We start from the raw sequence: 22,557 nt of genomic DNA, 5'->3' as shown, positions 1-22,557 counted from the left end.
GCTCAGCGGATAGAGCGTCAGTCTGAGGACTCAGGGGTCCCAGGTTCGATTCCGGTCAAGGGCATGTGCGTTGGTTGTGGGCACATCCCCAGTTGGGGGTGTGCAGGAGGCAGCTGGTCGATGTATCTCTCTCATCGATGTTTCTGGCTCTCTATCCCTCTCCTTTCCTCTCTGTAAAAAATCAATAAAATATATATATTTTTAAATTAATTTGTTTTTCTAATATCTTTATCACATTTTTGCATATGGTATCTATTCTGTCCTGAGAACAATCATTTTAAATTCATAAAAACTGAGCTACATTATTTGTAATGACTAGACAAAAAAAAAAGTTTATTTATAATTAGTTTATCTATAATCCCAATCAATACCAAAATTATTCTCAACTTCTTTCTCTAAAAGAGCAAGTATATCTTTCTCAACTGTTCAATTAAAATCCAAAGGTTCCTTTGGGTTCTTACTTGTTACAGCCATCAGGCCTGGTGTCAGAAGGGCCAACCACAGTGTCCATGAATGTTGCAACGTTGGAAAATCCTGCTGGCAACTCATCCCATTCATCAAATTTGATGCCACTGCCCAAGGAGTAGGTGCCTTCACCACACTTACTGCAGACCTGGTTCTTCATCTCTAGATACTCTCCAGAAGCACAGGAGAAAGCTGGAAGACAGAGGACGCATAGCCCATTAGGCACCAGACTCCCCCATCAACTTCCTCCCCTTCACACTGTCACCAGAATTATTTTTATAAAGTTATGATCATGAAAGCTTTCCAAAGTCTCCCTTATCTCTACTGACACTTCACAATCTGGCCCCAACCTGTTTACCAGCCTCAGCCACTGCTCCACCCTTTTCCAACCATAACAGGATTCACATCATTACAAAAACATTTCATCCTCTTTTCTGCTGCTGTGGTTTTCTTTCTCTGGAGATGCTGACCAACCCATCTACCCTATTTATAAAACTCCCATTTCTAACTCAAAAACAACCCTGTTCACAGCAGATCTCCCTCCCCCCACCAGGCAGGCAGTTTTGCCTCCCTCTGTGCTCTTATCATACTCTTCTCATAATACATCTATTAGAAAGCAAAACATAGGGTGTCCCAAAAGAGTGTATATACACACACTGTGAATAATTATAAAGTTAGTATTTATTAAAATTCATTTTTAAAATTGAGCTGTTAAAGTATGTATACATTTTTTGGGATACCCTATATATATGGAGTCCCAAACAATGTATACATACTTTGAATGATTATAAAGTCAGTATTTACTAACATACAGTTTTCTCATATATTGTGGAGATATATATATATATATATATTAAGCACAGACACATAGAAATAAATATAATAGATATAGATACAAATACCACTTTTTAGTCAACGTGAAGCTTTGAGCTTCCAGAAAACAAGGATCATTATTTTGGGGTTCCTAATTGTAGCTATCAAATACTAAGTCCAAACAAAAGGTTGATGGAGTGAATGGGGATTTGACGTAAAGGGGATGCTGAGGGCACTGCTTCATGTGCAATAGCTAAACAAGTATCTCCCCTCTGGAACCATGAGCCATCTTTTTCAATACTCATAACTATAACCTAGTCATTTCCACAACCTATGTCTTATTACTGACGTCAGGTTCTCTGCTAATTCTGAGAGCTGTACCCGGAAGTCATGGGCAATGTGACCAACAGCTGACACAGTTACAGACAAGAAGGTAGTGCTGCTGCTAAGCTGTTACTCATTCAACAAATGCAAATCTATGTCCCCCGAGTGTATGTCTCTGTGCTCAGGGTGGTATTACTGACTCAACTACAGCAAAGGGCTTCCTAATCCTTTAATCGGGATATTACAGGAACAAGAACAAAATAAAACCTTCAAATTATCCCATACAGAAAACAAATTTCCCAGCAGAGAGCGAAGCAGCAGAGCCTCACATTTAGGTAGATTCCCCTTTTAGAACACATTTGGAAACTCATCAAGAAAGAAAAACACATTCATTTTGAAAAACTGAAGAACGAGAGCTAAAAGCCACACTCATCTACTTACTTAACCACTAAACAAATATAATGGGATGAGGAGACCGATTCCAGTTCATGGGGCATGAGTGACAAAAGGTTTATACAATAGAAAAAAAATACAACAGTGAAGGTCAAGGGAAAGAAACTGGTCAGAGTATTTGATGAGGTCGCCAATGGGGGCAGAACAATACATCTGTGAAATCAGTTTTCTCAACTTCTAATTTATGTCCTAGCACTGATTCTTAGCCTCCTGAACTCTTTCTCTTAGGAAATGTCAATCACCCTCTACTTCCTGGTAGCCTCTCTGTCCTTGATTCTGCGGTTTTCAGGGCCGAGTTCCCTAATCTCCTTATAAAATGCTTGTTTTCAGAGGAACTCACTCAAGCATAGCTCCCATCAAACACTTCACTGATGTAAAGCCTAATTTTGAGCTGTTCTCTTAAGAATTTCATTTGTCCTTGCTTTTGAACCACTACTTTTGTGTTGCTGAGCAAATTTAACTTCAACACTCTTCACACCTGCAATGTGATGCATTAATATTCCAAATTAGACCTACTGAGGACAAAGTGTTTCTGTCCTTTTGTACATATAGAAAGAATTTTTACAAAACTCATTAGATCTCTGTGTTTCATCTAGAGAAAAGAAACAATGAAGTCAGTCCCTAATTTGATGGCATCAAAGATATTCAATCAACAAATAGCCCAGTGTTTGGAGCTTTCTTAGGAGTCATGAGAGGATTATAGCTCCTCTCCTCTTAGGAATAATAAAATAGAATTATTTTAAATTAAGAATGTCTATAGTTAAAAAAAAGTCAGTATCTTCTAATACATGTTAAATAATGAAAGCATACTATATGTATCAAGGACCCACAATTTTCTAGGCACAGAAATAAAAAAGGTAAACAACTTCTCATTGTTTATAATGATATAACTACAAATGTGCCCTAAATTCTGAATGTTGTTCTCTTACTTTTCAGAAACACATACACTTAAAATTAAGAATAAAATCTTCCTCATAAAAAAAAAGCTGAAAGACTGCATCACCACCACACCTATATCATAAGAAATGATACAGACTTTTTTTAAGAACAAGAAAAAAAAATATTAAAGATATGAATACGGAAATATCACAAAGAAAAAAATTGTCAAAGACAAATACATAATAAAAGCAGTGGATCAACCTAGACTAAAACTAGTACAAAGATTAAAAGGCAAAAGTAGGGAGATCCTGTATAATTACAATAGGAAATTAAGAAATACACACAAACATACACAAGAAAAAGAAGTAAAAAAAATGATAAAATATAAACAATGGAAGGGTGAGTAAAAATGGTAGTAATTTTAGAATGTGTTCTAGCTTAAGTTGCATCAATTTAAAACATACTGCTAACAACATAGCTTGATATATATGAAGGACATGCTAACCATAAACCAATGCTCTACAAGAGAGGAAAAAAAGAAATCCAAATACAACACTACAGAAAGTAATGCAAGAGGAGAGAGCAAGAGAATAAGAAAAAAACTCAGAACTACGAAATCAATAAAATGCCAATAACTACCTACCTATCAATAATTATCTTAAATGTACATAGATTAAACGCTCTAATCAAAAGACAAACAGATAAAGAAGATGTGGTATATATAAACAATGGAATATGATTCAGTCATTGAAAGCATGAATTCATACAATTTATGGCAATATCAATGGACCTAAGGATATTATGCTAAGTGAAATAAGTCAGATAGAGAAAGATAAAATACCATATGATTTCACTTATATGTGGAATAGGAAAGAAAACAAAATAAACAAACATACAAAACAGAAACAAACTCGTAGACACAGAGAACAAAATGATGGTTATGAGATGAGAAGGGAGTTCGGGGTCTGGATGAAAAGGTGAAGGGATTAAGAAGTACAAATTGACAGTTACAAAACAGTCACAGGGACATAAAGTACAGCTTAGGGAATACAGTCAATAATACAATTGCATAGGTGAGTGCAAGACCTTCTGAGGATCACTTCATAAGTTACATAAATGTCTAACCACTGTGCTATCCACCGGAAACTAATATAATATTGAATGTCAACTGTAATTGAAAAAAAATTATTTAAATATAAATTAGAAAAAAATTAAATCTACAAACAGATCATTAATCAATTAAAATGAGCTATGAAGCCATATATCTGATATTTAAATGCCATCTTTTAAAAAATCCACTTACCTATTTGGGATATTAGTTTGCATATAAGTGCTTGGGGGCACCTGCTATGATATCAAGAGGTAAAGGTTAGAGGAGCATGGATGCCTCAAGAAAGGGACTAGCACCTGTTGAGCATACACTGCAGTGCATTCCAAAGAGGCAGAACACCATGGGGGTTAAGACGATAGACCCAGGGAGTTAGATTGTCTGGTTTCATCTCCCAGTTATGTCTTTGACCTATCTGTATGAGGTAATACAAGCACCGACTTCACGAGGGTGTTGCAATGACTAAATGAACTTGAGTCAACACATGTAAAGCATTTGCAATCATGTCTTGCATATAGCAAGTAAAGATTGGCCATCATAATTTTTCATTATTATCATTACAGCTGGGCTACTAGTGGCCCAGTGCACAAATTCATGCACATTGAAAGGAAATTAATTAGAAGAAGTATTTCAGTATCACCAGTAGGCCTTTCTCTATAACAGAAGTGTCAACCAAATTTATGATCGACAATGACAGATCAAAATACACACATGCGACTGGCGCCAGCAAGAGCTTCATATATATTGCGCATGTGCAAATCAACTTAGCCTTTTATACATATATAGAATAAACTTGCTTAATTAGACGTTGCTTAATTTAGCTAAACATTTTCCAGCCCAGTGAAGAACCTCAACTTTTCTCTCAGGTAATTGTTAGCAACACAGCAGTAAATATCAACATGAAGCAGATTATTATTGTAGATCATGCAGGGAAAACGAAAGGTTAAAATATTTAACTGTAGTGTTTGACTATATCCTGCACAGTGAGAAAACCTGAAGTCACTTTCAAGGACCACCATTTCTCACTTCTTTTCAGTCGGGTCAAATTTCTAAGCTTTATAAATCTCCATTTTCCAGCTAATGAAAAGAAAATAATATTCCACCAAGTCTCTTATCTAACTACTCCAGGACTTCTGTGAGGATCAAATGAGATGAAGCACAGGAAAACACTTCACAGACATTTGGTTAAAGTGTGAAATGTTTCCACCAGGCTACGAAGCAAGTTGTGTTCCCGAGCTGAAGAAACTGCAAAGAGGTCAGTCACTAGGGAGACAAAGCCAGGCACTGCTACATGACGTCATTACCCGGAAGGTCAGACACTTAGCATATTAGCCTTATATATATATAGATGAAGTTAAATTATTACTAGAGGCCCAGTGCATGGATTCTTGCACTAGTGGGATCCCTTGTCCTAGCCTGCAGAGAATGAGCCAAAACTGGCAGTCCAATATCCCCTTAGGGGTCCCGAAGTGCAAGAGGGCATTCTGCAAAGTTGCTGCTCTTTCATTGAGCATCTGCCCTCTGGTGGTCAGTGCATGTTATAGCTACCAGCTAGTCGGCTGATGGACCAGTCTTTTAGGCTTTTATATAGAGATATACGGTAGTTATGATTCCAGGCCTCATTTGGGCCGGTCAAACACCTGTGAATGGCTGTTGCCAGGTCAAATCCTTGGTGTGACACACAGGGTCTTTGAAATTTTCCAGGATCTCTATTCTCTTTCACAACCTCCCTAAAAGTGAGCCATGCAGATCTCAGAGAGCACCTGGAAAACCCATTGCTACCCCTAATCTGTATCTCTTCCCAGCTTTCTTATGCTTCAAATACCACTGAGCTTCATGGTTAAAGAACTTCTCCCTTCAGGGCTCGCCACAGAGATGCTCAGAAAATTAACAGGGATGACCCATTAAGTAGGACATTTAACCCCGGCCTCAACTCTAAATCACAACACAATTTTTCACATGAACCTGCCAGGGCACAGCCAGTTTTCCATGGCTATTCAGCCTGAACTTTAAACTTACGCCAGCTTTACTTGGAGGCCCTCTTGACTCCCTCTGGGCAGAGGTCATCCCTCCCTCCTGAGTAAAATCACTCCAGGTATTTATATCTATCATGCCCTTTGCCTCCATACTATAAATAATGTATTTACCCATCTGCTCCCTCATTTGAATGAAAGGTCCTGGAAGACAGGAATCTTTTTTTCCCCCTATTTATTTTTGGATTCCTGTCATCAAGAATATAGGTATACTCAGGAAATGTTTGTTCAGCGAATAAATTAAAGCTCAATAAGTAGCTGTAAACTAAATAATTTTCCCAAGACATACAAGTCAGCTGCAGTTCTGGGGTTTAAACCCAGGTGTATACCACACCTGACCACCAACCGTGGGGGGTGTTCATTTGGACACCATGCAATAATGCTGCAACTGAACCTTGTAGATCAGAGAAAATGTATGAAAAGAGTTAAATCATAGTATAACTAACAACAGGTAAAAGTTTAATAAATTAGCTAGATATGTACAATATTTTCCAAAAACAATACCTGCCAAAATTAGCTAAAGGGCACTAACAACACGTCAGATAAAAGAGTCCTATAAAAAAAAATTTTTTTAATTAAAAAAAAAAAAACACCTGGAAAACTCTGAATAAAACACAATGCAGCCGAAACCAGTTTGGCTCAGTGGATAGAGCATCTGTCTGCGGACTCGAGGGGCCCAGGTTCAATTCCAGTCAAGGGCACATACATTGGTTGTAGGCACATCCCTGGTGGGGGGTGTGCAGGAGGCAGCTGATCGATGTTTCTCTCTCATCGATGTTTCTAGCTCTTTATACCCCTCCCTTCCTCTCTGTAAAAAAGAAATCAATAAAATATATTTTTTTAAAAACACAATGCAGTTAAGACATAGTAAATGTTTATTAGATTTCACAGAGATTTTGATTTGAAAATGTGCACTGTATCCCTCCATGAAGGAGCTACTTCATTCACTATTTTCCAATGTACTGGTATTTCAGCACAGAAAACCCTGGCACATGTCTTTTCGTGTGGGATGAATATTCCATAGAACGGAGGTAGATCATGGCATTCAATTGCCACTCAGTGCCAATGTGTTCAAGTTGCCCAACTGCACCTGCTATGGTACCAATAACAACTCCTAATACAAATGAGACAAACTATGTATTGACTCTTGGGGGGAAAGCCTACATTTGAAAGACTTATGATCCAAGTATTGGATTTTTCAATATCCCATCCAGAAAGCTAAAACCAATTCTCTTTCCATGACAATTCTTCCTTTTCCAATTCCAAACTGAAACCAAAAGCTGTTGGCTCAAACTGTCACCATTTACTCTTACTCCTTAAGGCCCACTGGATGTGGGTTAAGACAACAGATCTGAGAGAGACAATAAAAAAGTTTATTTTTTATTCAACGCTTTATTTTTCTAATCTGAGCACAGCATTTTTTGACCCAAGAAAAGCACATATAAGAAATTTATATAAATACTAAAATAAAAGAATAAACAATGACCACATACTATGACTGGTTCGATGCTAACATAGAAATACAGGTATTTTAAATGCACATCCCCAATTAGAAAATAATGTGTTAAGGTGAAGTCACAGACAGAAATATTTGAAGGAGTAAACAGTAGAAGATGTACACTCCCAAAAGGAAGAGATGTCTTATATTTGCTGGTATTTCCCCCTCAGTATTCTAGACTTGTCTGAAAATACATAAGGAACTAGGAAAAGATATGCTCTCCCCACTCCTAGTAGCCAGGCTTTTATTTCTAAGGTTTGGTTTGAAATGAAAAGTCCTTTTATCCAGTGTGTGGGGATACAGAAAGAGGTGAGGAAGAGAGAGAGAATGACTATCATTTTTTTATGATCTAGGAATGTCAAGGGAAGATTTCAGGAACTCATGAAAGAGGGAAGTGACCCAACAGTGGAGAAGGGGTGGAACAGGGGTTATATCCCCTTGTTCTGGAAAAGAACAAGGAGTGTTATAGTTCAGGAATGGCACGCTACTTGCAAGCTGTGCCTGAGAGATGCCAACACTTCAAATGGTGGGTGATGCCTACAGAAACAAGACAGAGGACCAGGGCTTGGAAGGAGCAGCAGAGTTCCCTGTTACTAAGCCGGTAGCATCACAGAGAAAGAGAAGTGTGAACTCATCCTAGTGGCTTGCCCAGAGCAGCATTGTCTATGAGACAAAAGAACTCTGCACAGCAAAGGGGACAGAAGGACAATGGGGACCAGTGGCAGTTAATAAGCAGAGGTCTCTCCTTCCCATATCCTGCACCCTGTAAGCTCCAAGGTCACATACACCCCAGGGTTCTAGCACAACAAAAACCGATACCTGCCTTCTCATTAACTTCACTCAGAGAAGCCATCTGCCAAAGACTATGTGAACTTTTAAAAAATAGATACAATATAATTTCTTTGGAAAAAATGTAGATTGCTAAAGTCCTGTACTGCCTTTCCTATGGAAAGGCCTTCTCTATCACTTCTACCCAATTATATTTTGAAGAATCTATAACAATGTCAACTGAGGCCTAATTCTGAGTTTGACTTCATTGAGCAGCATTAGCATCTGGGGAAATAATAGCCCACACAGCCACTGCCCTAAATATTTTTCACTTAAAGTTGCCACATCCCACTTTTTTATATGACCCAACTACTGGGCCATATCATCATGGCATCACTGCCAAGTCAAGAATGGGGGGCATCAACCACCATCTGAGGTCTTAGCATCTCTCAGGTACGGTTTGCATGTAAACATGCCATTCCTGAACCACAACACTTTTACCCTCGTTTATTCTTGAAACACAAGAATTTCTAGTGTCTTCCCTTGATGGTGTCCCATGATGAAACTTTATATCTCTCTCTGTGGGACCCTGTAGCTCCTGCAGACTGTCCTCTTCATGTGGTGATGAACTCAGTGGGAATCAGACAAGTCTTAAGAGATGGGCCATAGTCCAGCTGAATGACCTGGGGTAACTCACTTCACCACTTCAACTCTGAGTTTTCTCATCAGTTAAATGGAAACATTGATAGTAGCTACCTGAGAGGATGATTGTGGGGATACAACAGGATAATGTTATAAAGCTCTAGGCACAATGTTTAGCTCATTATCATTACATGAGAATGGTAGCTATTATTAGCAATAGAAATCTAAGCCACTGAAGAAATGTTCAGTTATTACCATAACTGCCTTTCCTCGTTACTTTAATGACTAGTAATGTGGTAAGTGCTGTGTTTAATGTTATGAATTAGATGGCTTCTAAATTACTTAGATCTATTAAGTTTCTTGTGAGTTTTAAAATAACTTGTCTTTACTATTCAAAGAAAAAGTCACTTATCAGAGGCCACACCTTCCAAAGTGATAAAAATGTACTAGAGGCCCGATGCACAAAATTTGTGCAAGAATAGGCCTTCCTTCCCTCTGGCACCTGGGACCCAGACTTCCCTCCAGCTGCCAGCAGGCACCCAGAACCCAGATTTCCCTCCAACTGCCAGCAGGCACCAGGCTTCCCTCGCAGCCTTGGCTTCATCCAGAAGGTCGTCCAGAAGGACATCCAGAAGGATGTCTGGTCTAATTAGCATATTACACTTTTATTATTATAGATGTGTGAAATACTTGTAAGTTAGATTTCAGACAAAATCCCAAGATAAAAAAATTTCCCATCCATCACATAAGTACTGTCATTATTAGGGTTTAATTTTTAAAGTAAGCTGTATCATTTTTAAAGTTATAGCTAATATTGACTTGGTTATTAGAAAAATTATTGCTGGACTGTCAGATTCATAATATTAACTGTGGGAGATTATAGTAAATAATGAGCAAAGAATGTCATTGGCAACATTCAAATAGAAATGATGACTATTCAGACATCAATTCTGTAACAGATTTTTTAACACTTGGGCAATAAATTTAATCAGTGGTGTGCTGGTAAATGTTTAATAACCAGCTCCCAAAGGAATGGAGGTCCCTGATTTGTAGTGTTTGCCAATTTCCATGGTGTGAAATCCTCCACTGTGACCTATTCCCTGTTAGCACCAGCACATCACCTAGACATGGAGTAGTATTCATAACAGTGAGGTAGTTCACCTCCATAGGGCTATTTACATGGGAACCAAAGAATTAGCTCAACAAGTAAAAAGTAAACATAGAGAAATGTTATACAAGTTTTCACTGTGAAGCAACTTTCCAACGAGCCAACACCATAGATATTATTCACAATCCTTCCTCACAGAGCCGATCCTCTCTCTGCACAAATGGCTGCATACATCTCAGTCTTATGTCGTCTTCTGTACTGACCCCACTATACTCTTAAGAATCTTGCTGGACTAAACTCTTTATTTTTTTTTAATTTCTTTATTGATTAAGGTATCACATATTTGGACTGAACTCTTGATCTGGATAGGGGTTCCTCTCTGTCTTCATTTAATAGCATTAATTAAGAAATGATGGTTTTCTTCCCTGATTTTCCCCAGAAGACTATTGCATCTCCCCATCTCCCTTTTTCCAGTAAACCCACCACCCAGAAGCAGAGATACACTCTCTACGAACAGAAGGGATTCACTGTCATTTAACCATTTGCTTATCTGCTTTTCCATTTGGGAGCAGAAGAACTAAGCTTTTAGGAATTCCATTTGGAAAGCTAATTTAAGCAAAATAACTTCTTTTGTCTTACTTCCAGCTTTGAACTCCAGTCTACCCCTAGACTAGTTCACTGCAGGAACTTGTGACTCACCAAATTAAAGATTTAAAAAGTAGAGTTTATAATTTAAACTAGATGTTAATCTATTTTCTCTGTTAATTCGTAATGTTGTACTTCAAACCTGCTTAATTGCTAAAAGACAAGCTATTGAATATGATCGTCATCAATTCTACAATCTCTCTGTAGGTTATAGTAATAAGGAAAATTACATTATTTCTATGGCTACAAACAAGAAATCCATTGCTAGACGAAAGAGTTCTGTGGATAGATGATGGTAAATGTACTTCATGCCTCTGGACTGTGTACTTTAAAATGGTTAAGATGGTAAATTTTATATTATGTGAAATTTAAAAACAGAAATCTCTTAAAGAGAAATTCTGCCACCCTGCCCTCCAGAATTTCAAGTACACAAAACAGTACAATGTTTCTCCACATTCTTGCCAATGAATAAGTCAGAGAAAGACAAACATCATATGACTTCGTTTATATGTGGAATCTAAAAAACAACAACAAAACAAAACAAGAAAACAGAAGCAGACTCATAGTTATGGAGAATGAACAAAATGATGGTTGCCAGAGGAAAGGGGGTAGAGGATGGGTGAAAAATGTGAAGGGTAATAAGAAAAACAAACTTCTAGTTATACAATATATAAGCTCCAGGGATATAATGTACAGCACATTGTAAATTAATATCCTTTACTATTGCATGTGTTAAAAAAGGATGATTTTGCTCTGCTAGACATCAATGCTACATGTTCTTTTTTCTTTTTTCAAAGGTAAAATCAACTGATATGAAGGAGGAATGGTTTAATCAGGGGGAAAAAATGGTCAAAAAGTGAAACATACTGCATTCTTTGCCTCTCACTGGGTCAGGCAGGCCAGAGCAGTCCACTGCAGAATTCGGAATGGCAACTCTCCACCTGGAGCCACTGCTATCACATTCCGTATATTCAAAGTGGTAATCTTTCTGCAAACAATTACAAAATAAGCCTTTGTTAGAGCCGCTTTCAAAGGGACAACAGTGCTTTCTTCATCACCCCCAAACATACAAGCCTGACTCCAAACTTCACCCTTGGTTAACTCTCCTTCTTCCCCCACTCAAGCCACACCAAGTAGTTGTTTCTCATGTGTGTGTTTTTAATTTTAAAAAAATGCACCATGCCAGGCACTAATTGGGCACTAAGGAAGTGATGAGGGACAGGATAGTCAATGCTCTCAAGTGTGTCACTGACCTTTTAGTCTCACCACCCTAAAGAGGCTACAGCACATTTCCCCATTTCTTTAGCAGGTTTTGAGAGCTCTAAATAATTGATAAATGGGCATGTTAGAGCAAAATAACACTAGGAAATTGGATGCTGTCACTGCCCCAAGTTTTTCAAAGAAAGAAATAAGAGAATCACTCCCAATTCTTGCTCTGTTTAAAATTTAACAGAGGCATAATAAGTAACCATCCAAATGCTAGTAAAAGTCTACCAATTTTTCAAGCAGCTCTCTCAGGCTCCATACACACACACCACAGCATGCTGTCATCAATCACAGGCTATAAAATAAACATTTATAATAATTGCCATATTAAGACCAATCCACTTGTCTCTGGCCTAAGGTTGCTTTGAAATTTTCACAGTGCCCTCCATTGGTCAGAGAACATTACACACGTGAGATACCTGAGCTTAGAGGAACAGGGACAAAATGCCACTGGAGCATTTGAAAAATGAGAGAAGTTCTAAGTCCTCCCCAAAATATTTTCAGTTCAATATCCTATTAATTCAATTCAATAGCTTAGTTGTTGTTCTTCTGCTTCACCCACCCTATTTTCCTCCTTTACTGTAACAAGGACAGGAGAGAAAAGAAATGTCAAGTCACACCCCCACTCAAGAAATCAGATGCAGGAGGCAGGGAGTTATCTTGGTTGTGTGTATCTATCCACATGGCAAGAACACCAGTTAAGAAATGGGTTCTGAGATTCACAGCCCATTCCTCCACATGCTACCTATGTGATATTGGGCAAGTTACTGACCTCTCAAAGCATTGATTTTTCTCATTAGTAAAGTTAGAATAATAATATTTGCTATCTTGTATGGTTATTGTGGAAATTAACTGAGATAATGCATGTAACATGTCAGGCATGTTGGGCTGCACTGATTTAGCGTTTGATCAATGGTAGAATTACTAACAACAATAGGGATAGAGAGGAGGACAGAGAGAAAAGAGCTAGTGGTGATATGGTAAGGACAAACCACCTGGGTTTCTGTTTCCCCTGCTTCAATTTTTGCATATACATAGATAAAATGAGAAGCTCACTGAATTTGACTACATACAATTATTGAACATAAAAGTCATACACTGAAGTAACAGTAAACAACAACAAACTGGTGAAGGAATAACACAAAACCAAGGTTCATTAGCTTAAGAATACTGGGTTTCTAAAAATCAGTAAGGAAAAGGGCAAATACTTTTTAGAAATATGGTTGAAGAACTCAAGCAATTTATTAAAGAACAATACAAATGGACAAGGAATACACCAAAAAAAAAAAATGTTAAACCTTGTCAAAGAAATGCAAATAATAATGTTCATCAAGTTGGTACAACATTTAAAATACTTTTTTCAAAATTCTCTAGTGTAACTATAATAAAATAAGCATTTGTGTGCTTCCAATGAGAGAGCAAAGTGGTACAGGCTTTCTGGAGAGAAGTTTGTCTATATGAATCCAGGACTTTAAAGTGTTCAAACTTTTGAACCCAAAATCTCACTGCTAGCATCTAACTTAAGGAGAGAAAATGTTTGATGTGGTCAGTGATTTATGTGCAAAACTGCTCATCATAACTAAGGAGAGCATACTTGTTAAGCATTAAAGAGTCTTGCATTTACATTATTTATCTGCTATTTTTCATATATTCTTACATCATTAAATACCAATAACGATTATGTGGTTTAGGAAGAAGAGTTCATATTACTCCCATTGTACAAATGAAACTCTGAGTAAATAATTTACCCAGAGATACCCAGCTAATAAGGAGCATAGCCGAGAGCAGAAGTCAAGCCTTCTGTTTATTTACAAGCATTTTCAGTTTACATAATGCCATTATGCTTCAAATAGAAGGTTACTGTTTTAAAACAGGAGTTTGGTGACAGTTTCTAATGTAAAAGCCTAATGGCTGTAGAAGTCTAACAGTAATCATAAAGATATCTTAAATTCAAAGAGATACAACGTACAGAGAAGAGGGAAATGATTCAATTTCTCTCTGTTTCTGTATTAAGTTTTCTGTGGCTGCTGCAACTAATTACCACATACTTAGCAACTTGTGATAATAAAAATGTATCTTTTCACAGTTCTGGAGGCAAGAAGTCCAGTAAACATTGAGTACTTGAACAGATCCCTGAAAATAGAATTTTTCTGGGTGATAAGGAATACTTAAAAGAAGGTAAAAAAAAAAAAAATTTCTCATACAAATATAAAGTTACTGCATTTCAAAGATTTTATATAAATCATTCATTAGCATGTAGATCAGTAAGAAGGTACCACCAGTTCAAAAAAAAATTCAAACACACATAAACAGGCAATCCAGAAAGTGAACTGAATTGACTTAGAGATACTGATCTGGTAAATATCCACAGCATAATAATCAATTGCATTCCAAAAGGTAAAATGTCTTTTCATTTCTATGGACAAGAGTAATTTGTATTCCTATTGGTTTCTTACACCTCACAGTGTTGTAAAATAGCTCAAAGAAAAGAAGCAGGCCCCTATAGAAACTGAACTTTCAGAACTGTGCACTACACATGACACCCGGGAATATTTTCTGCCTATTTCAATGTGTTTCAAATTTTCCCTGACAAGGGGGGGAGATTTCTGACAAATTTTCCTGCAATTCAGTGTTCCTGATGGTTTATCACCAAGCATGTTGATATCAGTCAGAGTGCCCTCTACACTGAGTGGCCAGATTATTATGATCTCTGAATGCATAATAATCTGGCCACTCAGTGTGTGTGTGTGTGTGTGTGTGTGTGTGTGTGTGTGTGTGTGTGTGTGTGTGTGTGTGTATTATGTATTTTAGAGGTCCAGTGCATGAATTTGTGCATGGGTGGGGTCCAGCCAGTCTGGCCAGGAGGAGGAAACATAGGCGGTTGGCCAGCCTCCCTGCTGGTTGAACTTCTGCTGGATGGGACTATTTGCATATTAGCTTTTTTATTATATAGGATAGACACTGAGTGGCCAGATCAGAGAATGCTGGAGCATGAAGATCCTGCCCGAATAACAAAATGATGGGATTCCCTGAAAACTTTACATTGCAAATATGTGGGAACCAGGAAACAACCCAAGAGAATAATTGTTTCTCATCACCAAACACATAGGAAAGACTACCCTCAATTGAAATCATGGTAAAACACACACAATCACACATTCACAAATAAAGATATAGGCACAAACTCTCTAATAACAAAAACTCAAATTGTGTTATCTTACACCTAAAACACAAATTATCAAGATATACCCAGATAAACATTGGATGTCCACAGTACCCCAGACAAAAACTCTTTCCTTGACCAATGTTTAGTCAGGCTCTCTTCCCAATGAATCTTTGACTTTGGGGCTACCATGTTCATCTTTGAATCACCCAGTTTTAGCAAGAATCCCGTCATGTCAGTTTAGCAGAATTCCTCTCTTAGCTCTGATGTTTCCCCTTAATAATTTTCCATCCACTGGCCTTCACCTTGCTCCTTTCCTATATAAATTCCCGCTTGCCCATACTATAGAGGAAATAAGTCCAGTTCTGTACTGAAACCTGTTTTCCCCTATAGATTCCTGAATGAAATCTGTTTTTATCACTTTACTGACCAGCTCTGGTTTTTCTGAAGCCCCAAAACACAAAGGTAATTTACAATATGAAAGCCTCATGGTACTCATGGAAAAAGTGTGTTATATCTCCCAATTATGACAGCTGTTATAGTTTAACTTTATATAGGCTATATAATGTTTCAAATAAGTCTCATATATAAATATAATATATCTTGACATTATATTGATAATATGCATATATTATTTTATATATTGATATTAATATATAACATATATTTATGCATATAGCAATATGTTGTTTTGTATATTAACATTCCCATATATCATTATTTACTATTAGAGGCCTGATGCATGGAATTCATGCAAGAGTAGGCCTTCCTTCCCCCAACTGCTAGCACTTGCTTCCCTCTGGCACCCAGGACCCGGGCTTCCCTTTGGCCATCAGCAGGCACCTGGGACCTGGGCTTCCCTCGCACCCCCGGCTTCATCCAGAAGGTGATCCAGAAGGACAACCAGTCTGATTAGTATATTACGCTTTTATTATTATAGATGTGGCACTTAATTATTAAATAAGTACTATGGCCTAAGTATTAGGAGGAAATTTTAAAATAAATATAAAACACATTCCTCACACTCAATAAGTTTATATAGTTGCAGTAGATAGGACATAAGCATACACACACCCACACCCACACACACACACACACACACACACACAACATATCCTATCTAATAAAAGGGTAATATGCAAATTAACCATCACTCCATCACAAAGATGGCAGCACCCATAGCCACAAGACAGCAGTGCCCAGTCCTCTCAGTCCCCCTGGAGTTCCCCCAGGGGGGGGGGGGGGGGAGGAGTGAGCAATCTGGCAGAATGCTTCCTTCGTCACCATGGTGACAGGCAAGCTCACCCTAGCTGTGGAGGGCTTCTGAGCAGTGAGGGGGGCAGGGAGATGGAGACACTTGTTTTGTCACCCTGGCAATGAAGCAAGCATTTCGCAACTGGCCGTAGATAGGCTTCTGTGCTGCGGAGAGCCTCTGGGCAGCGGGCATGGAGCAGCCAGGCCCCACAGAGAGCTACTGGTACACAGATTCATGAGCAGGGCTACTAGTAATTTTATAAGAAAGCACAGAGATTAAGGGCTCCAAAATAGAACAGTATCATCACAAATCAGTTTGCAAGTAAAAACTCTATCAGGGGAAAATTACCAATAAAAATCCCTAAACTCTCCCATAAAGTATAGCATTGTAACCACTTCTCAATGAACTCATCACAGCCAATTTTTCCTAAGCCCTCTATCAGATACCAATTATTTAGCACCCAAATGGCTTGCATTTTAGAGGCCATGATTATGATATATTACGATTTCAAAGTCAGAAGAATTTCTGTGAGCTGGAACCGCCTGAAGAGGCTTTGAAGGAAAAATCCCAAGAGGCAGGCAGTCTGTAGCTGTTCTGTGCTCACCAGTTCCCTCATAAACAGCAGATTTGACAGTGAGAGCAAGCCTGGAGATAATAGGCCTAAAGATATGCAGTGAAATATATTGGCCTAAGGATGGGTAGAGAGGTGCATGATTAAAAGAGCTAATGAAAGAACAAACAAACAAACAAAGCTGCCTGGTCTTCTGTCCTCCAAGATTCATTCATGGCACTGGCCTGCCAATGAGAAAACGAGCTCCCTGGTGCTCCCTGCCTAATCTCTATAGTCAATTAAGAGTTGACCCGGGTTAATTATAAAGACCCAGCAGATGACCACAAATTCTAGTACAGCATCAACAGCAGTGGAGCTGGTAGAAGACCTCTGACCTCAAAGAAGAAAAAATTGCTGATGCCTAAGAGAGCACACACAGAGAGAAGGGACAAAGGGAAGCCAATGTAATTCCTTTTCTTACTACAAGGCTCCTTCTCTGAATATTTATGTGGAACGTTGAGACTAGCACAACCTTGTAGATGATGACACTGCAGTTCCTCTGGGAGAAAGGTCCTCAAAGTGAAGTGAAGTGCTCAGCAAAGTGCTTGGCACCCTGATTTGAGAAAGCAAGATGGCAAGCAGGACAAAGGCAGACAGCCTGAGACGGTAATGCAGGGCGCAAATATTTCAGCCCTCATTCCAGTGAGTGAGCGTACTCACGATGTGGGAAGGTCAAAAGTGTGAGAATACTTCATGCGGACACATATTCAAGTTATAATAAAAACTTCCTTAGCCTGCATCCTCCAGGACATGGGCACAGCAGCACTGTGCAGACATATTTATGTTCCGATTTTTCTTTTAGAAAAGGAACCTGAAGTTACCATGGGAACCTAGGGCTATGTATCTTATCTATTTATGACACATCCTTTTCTCTGCATTGCAGACAGTTGTGTGTTTGTTTGTTTTTTTAGAAATTATTTTGGAAACGTTCCTGTGTTAAGCCTGACTCCGGGTCTGTCTTTGTAAACAACGTCTTAGAGGTAACTCATTTCCATTTGTAGTTCAGTACACGTATTTACAGAGCACCTCCCGTGTGCCACCGGGTAACGGGAACACTGCAGAGAATGAACAGCCCTGCTCTCGTCAGGCTTGCCTTTTCGTGGGAATGAAAGAGCGGCGGGTTTCCTGGAAAGACCCGGCTGGGACCATTTGCTCCCCATGGCTCTCGATTCCAGTTTGTACAGAGGCAGGCAATGAATTGGGCACCACAGTCCTAGAACCCAGTCTCGCCTGTGCCAGGGCTAAATCTAAGAAAGATCCTAAGCATCTCCACTAACTCTCTGCATCTCGGGTTCCTCTTTTTTTTTTTTAATATTTTTTATTGATTTTTCACAGAGAGGAAGAGAGAGGGATAGAGAGTTAGAAACATCAATGAGAGAGAATCATCGATCAGCTGCCTCCTGCACACCCCCATTGGGGATGTGCCTGCAACCAAGGCACATGCCCTTGACCAGAATCGAACCTGGGACCTTTCAGTCCACAGGCCGACACTCTATCCACTGAGCCAAACCAGTCCTGGCTCGGGTTCCTCTTGAAAAGAAAAATCTGTGGCTGTAGTACTAGAGTCTATAGCTCATATACTCACTGTTCTTGATTAAGGGAAACCAACCACCTCCTGCACTGGCATGCACTGTCAGGGACAGTTTCAAAAAAGAGCATTCTAAAACAAGTCTACCCATGATATAATCATCTGTACTATAATAATACCCGCGAAGAAATGAAAGAAACTTTGATTTTTCTAAAGAGACCTGCTATTAGACAATCTATAATAATATCAATATTAGAGATATTGATTTGAAAATTCTCATAGAAGAGATTGAGGGAAATGTATGCTCTTGTATAAAAACATCTTTGAACACAGGCAATCATTGTTTTATTATCTAATTACATTTAAAATTGATGAATTAACTATATGTTTATATCTGCTTCCTACAATCTTGCAAAAGAGTAGAATTTCTAAAGGGAACAAAGAGTAAAGGAATAAAAATACTGTAAGATGAAAAAAGTAAAGAGAGTAGAAGTGAAAATTATAACAGATGCAGGTGTTAACACTTTTTTTTTTTTTTTTTTAGAAGATGGAAAGCATAAGGGGAGCTTTGTTGACCTACCAAACAAGAAAATCCAAATGCTAAGGACATAGGCAGATGATAACAAGAAAGCTGGTTTGATCTGCAGAAACTCTCAGAAATTAAAGACACCAAATACCTCCGAAAGCAAATAGAAAGATTAGTTGAAAATGTGTTTGAGAATGTAGACCCCATCAATTCCCTTCCACATGATGACAAAAGACAAGAATTATTTCCTCTGGTAAAATAAAAATAGGGAGGTTTCAGATTCAGAGACATCAAGTGCAGCATATGGAACAAAAGGACCCTTACTGAAAACAGAATGTGTGAACAGCTACATAATGAATGAAGAAATCCACCTCAGAGGCACTTCCCCATCCAGACTGTGCCAGAAGCTAGTTCTAGCATGTCATAATTGTAAGAGTTTTATTGAAAGGTTGATGGAACTTGGGAACTCAACAAGGGCTGAGTTGCATATGTTATCACCTGTTGGAAATGGCTAAAGGCATTTCCCCAAACCTGAAAAGGATGCATTAAATGACTGTTTGCTGTCTGACAGCTCAGGGCATCTGAATCTATGTGTTATTGTCTCCTACTGGCCAAACATTGGAACAGCCATAGGCTATTCCCCAATCTGACAATGCTTCTGTACAATACCCTACCCTTTGATGTGTATATCTCTACCTTGCCTTAGGACAATTTGTGTTAATAAAAAGCAAGGGGTCCTGAGACAAGAACAACTTGGTTTCTTCAGCCAGGCTCCTCTGACTCCCAAGGCCTTTCAAAATTATCTTTTGTCTCTGGGCTCTTATTTAAGTTATATTCAGCCTTTCTCCAGATTGCTGAACCCTTCTTAAGGCCAGTACAAGAAACCAGGCAAGACTGAAACCAAAGCCCAGCTAAGTCCAACACTGCCGCCCTCTCCACTCGAACCACCAGCCCCAAAGCCTACCTGAGCCACCTTCCTGCTCTCCCAAAGGAGCCCTCAGAGGATGTGACAACTCACATTAGGACTATTACTTACATCATTTCCACTGATTTTTACATCCGCTTACCTAGAATTGAGATTAGCTGGAAGGTAACCTTTATCTACAATGCAATTGTGTTATTATTAAGAATAACATACTAACAACATTTGTAGAACCCTATAAGCTCTTCAAAATAATTTTCTTTTTTTATTTTAGATGTTTAGAGAAAGAAGAAGGAAGAGGGAGTGAGAGAAACATCAATGGGCTACCCTATACACCCCACTCTGAGGAGAAAGCTTACAACCTTGGCATGTGCTTGGACTGAAAATGGAACCAGCAACCCTTAGGTGCACAGGACAACACCGAACCAACTGAGCCACACCAGCCAGAGCTCCAAAATACTTTTCATAACATTATCCTATTTGAATTGACCCACAGCATAGCCCTACATGGTGGGCAAGATTCTTAACTCCATCCTCACGGCCCTGTCCTATTTTAATCGCCATCTTTTGCTGCCTGGATGACAAATACCCATGCCTAACTGGTGTGCCTCTTCTGCTCTTGCTCACATCCATAACACTCTGCAGCCAGTTGTAATTATGCCATCCCTGCTTGAAACCCTGTGACAACATCCAATTGACCGGAGAATAAAGTCCATAATCTTAGCATAGCATGAAAGGCCCTTCTGGATTCACTCTCAATCTGCTTCTCCAAACTTGATTTCTTAACTTCCTCACGCTACTGAAACAATAGGGCTACGCCCTTCCTGGGGACCAGGAAGGGTATAGCAATTTTTTCTCTGCCTGGAAGCTATCTCTGCTCATCACTTCAATACCATAAGGAAATCTGTATAATAATAAAGCACAGTCCAGTAGGTCTCCTTCAGGATGTCCCTGACATTTGCAGGACAAGGGCAAGAATGTAAATTGATGTGCCCCCTCCTGTTCTAGTCTCAGCTCACACCTTAAACAGCCTCCTCATAGGCAAGTGGTGGCCCCCACTCCACATCCAAGGTCTGTGAGTGCCCCTCCCACAATAACAGTCTACGATCAGGAGGATCGACCTGTGGAGAGCCCATGAAGGCCCCAGAAGCAAACCTGGATCTTCTAAGAATGTAATTCCAAAGTCATGTTACAGAGATTGTGATATGAAAGGGTGTGGGGCAGGCAGACTGACACCCAGGTGGGCATCTCCTTGGCCCACAACTGAAGGCAGGAGGAGGAACACAGCTGGAGCAGGTCCAGAGTGGGGCCCTTTACAGCAGAGATCAAGGTAGCAGCACCTGATATGAGATGGCACTGATCAGTATTATACAGCAGCATCCAAACAAAAGTACAAGAAAGATAAGCAGCACTTCATAAGAGAACTTCCTATGAGAGGTAAAAGGTAACAGAAGAGAAGGTCCAGAGCTTAAGTACCAAAAAGCAGGCAGATACAAGAAGGATTCTAGAGTGGATAAAGAAAAAAGGGAATAATCCAATGGGAGAAAAGAGAACAAGGAGCTGACAACACATTTTGCTGACTTCACAATCTGGCTCAGGAAAGGGCAAACTCTGCTTTTGAATCCAGCTAAGCCTCTGGCAGAGTTCAGACAGAAAAGATTTACAAAAATACAATTCCTATCCAAAAGCTAATATTCGTCAATGCTGCCACTTCAAATTGAGCTTCACTGGTGTCTACAGAAATAGTATAGGTGATAGATGGCTCTGAAAATCTTAACATCCAATCATGTTTTTGCTTGCAAATTTCATGAGCTAAATAAAAATGAGCTCCTTATTTAAGATCTTTGGCACTCAACTGACTCTATAAGAATCTCTCAAATTAGCAAAAAAAAGTATAATATAATCCTAATAACACCTATTGTCATAACTACACTCCTAGAAAACTAAAAATATCTATTAATTTTTTTTTTAATCAGAAAAAGTAGATTTTCTGCTGTTCTGTCTGGCTCACAACTTCCCATTTTTTCAGGTAACAGTATGGCCCTGGGCCTCATTACCCTTTGGGGGATGATGCTAAGACTCCATGCAGCTCTGACTGCACAGCCAATCTCTGGATGCCAGGCCCTAATACAGACATGTCTCTTTCCCACGCTGCACAAAATAAATAATAGCAGGAGGACTGGGGGGAAATGTCAAAACTTGAAAAACTCACAAAGTTTACTGATCATTTTTTCCTTTATTTCCTTTATCTTCAGCTCTGAGATGAAGGTGACCCAAGTCAGGGAACTGTTCAGGAGGTGTGCACTGCAAAAACTCCAAGAGCCGAAACCATGAACAGAGCGTCGGCTTGGGGACTGAAGGGTCCCGGGTTCGATTCCGGTCAAAGGCATGTACCTTGGTTGCGGGCATATCCCCAGTAGGGGGTGTGCAAGAGGCAGCTGAACGATGACTCTCTCTCATCGATGTTTCTAACTCTATCTCTCTCCCTTCCTCTGTGTACAAAATCAACTATACATATAATATATATATATATATATATATATATATATAT

The 22,557-nt window shown here is 39.0% G+C and overlaps 1 protein-coding gene across 1 annotated transcript in view; it reads right to left on the bottom strand.

Annotated features, from left to right (window-relative positions):
* ELAPOR2 (endosome-lysosome associated apoptosis and autophagy regulator family member 2) overlaps positions 1 to 22,557 on the bottom strand; it is a 126,074-nt gene that overhangs the window by 51,181 nt on the left and 52,336 nt on the right. The window contains exons 2-3 of the mRNA XM_036429550.2: positions 11,604 to 11,724; positions 462 to 657 (exon numbers count right to left, since the gene is read on the bottom strand). Of these exons, the coding sequence (XP_036285443.2) occupies positions 462 to 657; positions 11,604 to 11,724 (317 nt within the window). The remainder of the gene's footprint in view (positions 1 to 461; positions 658 to 11,603; positions 11,725 to 22,557) is intronic.

Source organism: Pipistrellus kuhlii, unplaced genomic scaffold (genome assembly GCF_014108245.1).
Source record: "Pipistrellus kuhlii isolate mPipKuh1 unplaced genomic scaffold, mPipKuh1.p scaffold_m20_p_10, whole genome shotgun sequence".
Taxonomy (NCBI): Eukaryota; Metazoa; Chordata; class Mammalia; order Chiroptera; family Vespertilionidae; genus Pipistrellus; species Pipistrellus kuhlii.
Note: the sequence above shows the minus strand (reverse complement) of the source record. Positions and strands in the feature narration are given on the sequence as shown.